We start from the raw sequence: 4,491 nt of genomic DNA on the forward strand, positions 1-4,491 counted from the left end.
AGGAACAGTGCCTCGCTCCTCCATCCCATCCAGTGGCCCAAGACACCAGGCTGCCGGGCCAGGGTCCAGGGCCTTCTGCCGAGGCCCCCAAGTCTTCATGATACCCACAGCAGGCTTGAAGGAACAGACTTTATTAATCTAGCTCTCAAACACTAGCGGCTAAAATTCAGCTGAATTATATAATACCAATCTATGTACACAGTGCTGCCTGTGGGCCAGGCGGGGCTGGGCCTGGCACTTCCCCGAACACCCCAGCGCAGCCTCCAAACAGGCCTGGGCCACTTTCCATCTGCAGCACACAGAGAACGTTTATATACACGTGACCAAACCCTCAGTGACAGAACACCAGGCAGGAGGGCACCAGATCAACAGAGAGATGGACAGACAAGGCAGGCAGACAGACAAACTAGGGCTGGGGCTGAGACTGCCAACAGGGCCCGCAGGCCGGCCTCAGTACTTCTTCAGGCTGTAGGCCAGGCTGCCGGTGACCCTGCTGCCCTGCAGGGGCGGCGAGTTCCAAACGGCAGAGCTGGTGCGCTTGTGGTAACGAGGCTTGCTCTTCTTGAAGATGTCCTCCAAGTCCAGCTGGAGAATGGTTCCAAAGAGCTCGAGAAGGTTCGGCGGGTGGTAGTACTGGTGGATGATGGCCTGGCTGAGCTGGGTGCCTGCAGGATACAGAGGGCCGGGTCACCGCCTGGGGGCTCCCCACAAGCCTCCTCTTGCCCCTGCCCCACCTACAGAGCCCGGATCATCCTCTCCACGCCAGCACGGCCCCACCTCCCGCCCTGTCAGCGCCGCTGAACCCCCCTCCTCTGCCTGTAGGGACCTGGCCCGCAGGCAGAGGAGCCGGCCGACAGTCAAGGTCTCCTGGCTCCATGGGAACGCTGCTTATCAGGCAGCCTGTTCTGTAGGCTGGCTGGCGGTCAAGGTTTCCCGGCGTCTTGGGCCTGCGTACATGACGACAGGCCTGCAGGGCCTGCCAGATGATTTCTCCCATGGAACGCTCTTTGTTTGCTGGCTCTCTAGAACCTTGCTTCTCTGCCTGCAGGTGGATCAGTAACCCTCCGGCTGGCCGCCATTGGAGACTCTCCCCGGCCAGTAAGTCTCAATAGCCCTGCCTCACACTCAGCCAGCTGGTGTGTCCTTTGGGATTGCAGCTTCTCAGGCACACATCTTGGAACAACTCAAACTCAGCCCGAACACGGCCCCATGACCAAACCCTGGCAATGCTCTCGTCACATGTTCCCACCGCCATCCTCTAAGCTCAGCACGGGTCCTCAGGAGCTCCAGGGGCCTCGCACTTGGCTGGGCCCTCACCGCATGACCTCGTTATCCCCACATCCACCTGGGAGCCAGGTCCTTTATCCCCCATTTTATAATGGTGAGATTTGCCCAAGGCACACAGCCAGTAACTGGCAGAGCCGAGGTTTGGAGACAGGTCTAGCTCCAGAACTTAAGCATAGGGTGCCACCCTCCACTGTCTGGGTCAGCTGTTCATCTCATCAGCCCACAGGCCCCGAGGTGCAGGGTGCAGACTGAGGGGCCTCTAGGCTGAGGCTGTGGGGGGCACACAGCCCTGCCACCACAGCTGAGGGGGACACAGGAGGATCAGGAGTTGGAACGTGTGTCTAGCTTGCCCTGCCTTCCATACGCCTATTCACTTCATCCTCAATAACCCTTCTTGGCTGGGTCCTATTTATCACACCCATTTCACGGATGAGAAAACTGAGCGTTTAAGTAAGCTGGCGAAGGTCCACTATGATTAGGTGGCTTTGCTGGCCAGCTGGCTCCTGGCCACACTGCCTCCTGCATGCTACCACCTCCCGAATGACTTGATGCTGGTAGTTAAGGAGCCCAAGTCAGATTCTGGTTACTGTGGGGTTCAAATGAAGTGACACAAGAGCAAGGTGTCTTCTATAGAACGCTGACCCCTGGGGACTGAGACTGCTCCCCGCCCTGACCCCCAGCCCTGCAAACTGTAAAGCACACACTGTATGCACAGGCCCCACTATACTGCTGGCAGGCCTTGCACCTAGGCCTCAGGCCGCACAGTCACACTCACCCAGAGCCAGCTGCAACTGAATGCATGTGTGGAGAACAAAGATGCCCAACATCATAGATCTAAGTCCGAAGATGGGCCCACTGGCCACAGAGTGCCCAACCTTCCCTGGGCACATTCCAAGGCCCGGTGCAGGCCCGTCTGGCCAACGTATCCAGCTGCCAGCCCATGGGCACAACAGCTTCCCAACACCTGCATCCGCCGAGCCACACCCTCTAGGGCCCCAGAAATCACACATGAGGACCCAGGTCTCCAGGGAGCCCGGGTGCCCTGCTCACCTCTGGCCCAGGCAGGGATGGGCTTCCGGGGATGGGTCTCATCGTCCGTGGAGTCATCGCTATTCAGATCCATCCCATAGTTATCCGGGTTAATCTTGGGGGGTGCCCTGTGCCCTTGTGGAGTCATCTGATAGGAGGTACAAGCTGGAGACTGGAAAAGACAGACACGGCCGTCAGCTCCCGCCTCGTCTCAACTCCTGCACCTCCACACCACCCAGGAGGAGTGCTGGGGCTCTGACCACCGCCTCACTTCACAGAAAAAAATCAAAAGGCTCAGGGTCACATTTTCTTTTCTTTTTTTTTTTTTAAGAGTCCTCCAAGTATTTCACAGTGGTTCCTTTCTCCTCCCCTGCCAGGAGCACGCAGGGATTTTTCTCAGATATTTAGGGTGGGAACCTAGTTGAGTCTGGGTCGTTTTTTAATTTAAAAAAGTCGCACAATATACACAGCTCTGTATCTTCCTTTTTCATGTTAAAGTTAAGTTGCAAACGTACTTCCAGGGCAGTGTGTCTGCCGCAAACAGCTCCTGGGAACTCCACTGTGAATCCCATGGTTTGTCATTTAAACATCTGTTATAAGTGAACGTTCAACTAACGTCCAACTTTCCAACATCTTAACCTATGCTGCACTCTAAACCCTTCCTCATAGTACATTTTGTTTATAAGACATTAAACTGAAGTAGCCTAAATGCTGGCCCACAGACACTAGTTAAAGAAATTCTGGCAAATGACTAGTACACAGCCATCAAAAATAAGGTTTACAAGTGCTGAAATAGACAGATGTCTACAATATACTAAATGAAAGAAAAAAGGGGGAGAAAAAAAAAATCAAGCTGCCAAATGGTACGTATTATGGAGTAAATGTTGGTGTCCCTCTCCCCAAAATTCCTAACCCTCAATGTGATGGTAGTGGGGGGTGGAGCCTTTGGGAGGTGATTAGGTCATGAATGGGATCAGAGCCCTGAGAAAAGAGACCCCAGAGAGCTCCCGCTCCCCTTCCGCCGTGCAAGGACACAGCGAGTCCCAGCCATCCGTGAACCAAGGAAGAGGGCTCTCAATAGACACTGAATCTGCTGGCACCTTGACCTTGGACTTCCCGGTCTCAAATAAATATTTATTGTTGAAGCCACCCAGTCTATGGTAGTTTGTTAAAGCAGCCTGAACAGACTAGGGCAGTCTGTACATTCTGTGTCCATTCAGAACTCTGTGTATGTCTGTATCTAGGTGTATAAAATGTTTATATGTGTAAACATATAGAAGGATATACACCAGGCTTAGAGTTTTCATCAGAAGGTACCCTTCTTTTATTTTATACTTTCATAAAGTTTAGTTTCGTTTTTTTTTTTTAAACAACAAATTCCATTTTTAGATAAGAAATATACGCTATCAAAAATAGTAGGGAGCATTTTCTCAATCTGTTGAGATTTTGCTTCCCGGCAATTGTCATCAGTTTGGCTCAAATAAACTCTTATACGTTAAAAAGGAAAAAAAAAGGTAACTGTAAAAGCTACTCGGCCAACTGTATCCTTCCTTTCTTATGGTCCTGATATATTATCTGTGCCTGAAACTCCCGGGAAGAGAATAATCAGAGCTGGGGCATCTCCACTCCGGTGCCCAAGCCTCACCTGCACATCCATGGTCATGTTCAGGCCTTTGCTGGCTGCTGCAGCCTCCTTGGCTTTCTTCTTTTCCTCCTGCAGCTGCTGCTGCTCAGCCAGGCGCTGCTGCTCTTCCTGGGACCAGCAGCCAGCAGGGTGTTAGAGACTGGGTGTATGTGCTCCCCTTACCCCCATGCCAAACCCACGAGGCCAGGCAGGCGGGGCAGCTCCTGTCCCAGAAGCCACTAATCAGGCCTCCCCAGCCCACAGCTCAGTGCCGACAGCGCAGCGCTGACCCCATGCGAGCCCCACACGCCCGGCTCCCGTGTACCTTTTTCTTCTTTTCCTCCAGTTCCCTCTGCAGCTTCTCCTTCTGGAGCCGCAGGGCTTTCTCCCTCTCCTGAAGCTCCCTGAGGACCGAGCAAGAGCCTGTCAGGGCAGGAAGCCGAGCCCTGGCCGTGTTCCCCTCCCTGACACGGAAGCCAGGCCCATCGGCACTCGCTGTAGAGGACGGAGCGGCAGACTGGGCACATCACACCAACTAAGAGCCAACAGCC

At 53.8% G+C, this 4,491-nt stretch overlaps 1 protein-coding gene across 1 annotated transcript in view; it reads right to left on the reverse strand.

Moving 5' to 3' along the window:
* Nucleotides 1–115: 115 nt before the first annotated feature.
* INCENP (inner centromere protein) overlaps nucleotides 116–4,491 on the reverse strand; it is a 33,185-nt gene continuing 28,809 nt past the window's right edge. Inside the window, exons 15-18 of the mRNA XM_019655953.1 lie at nucleotides 4,266–4,344; nucleotides 3,962–4,069; nucleotides 2,338–2,488; nucleotides 116–665 (exon numbers count right to left, since the gene is read on the reverse strand). Coding sequence (XP_019511498.1) covers nucleotides 451–665; nucleotides 2,338–2,488; nucleotides 3,962–4,069; nucleotides 4,266–4,344 — 553 coding nt within the window. The 3' untranslated portion in view covers nucleotides 116–450. The remainder of the gene's footprint in view (nucleotides 666–2,337; nucleotides 2,489–3,961; nucleotides 4,070–4,265; nucleotides 4,345–4,491) is intronic.

The sequence above is a fragment of the Hipposideros armiger genome, unplaced genomic scaffold (genome assembly GCF_001890085.2).
Source record: "Hipposideros armiger isolate ML-2016 unplaced genomic scaffold, ASM189008v1 scaffold_253, whole genome shotgun sequence".
NCBI lineage: Eukaryota > Metazoa > Chordata > Mammalia > Chiroptera > Hipposideridae > Hipposideros > Hipposideros armiger.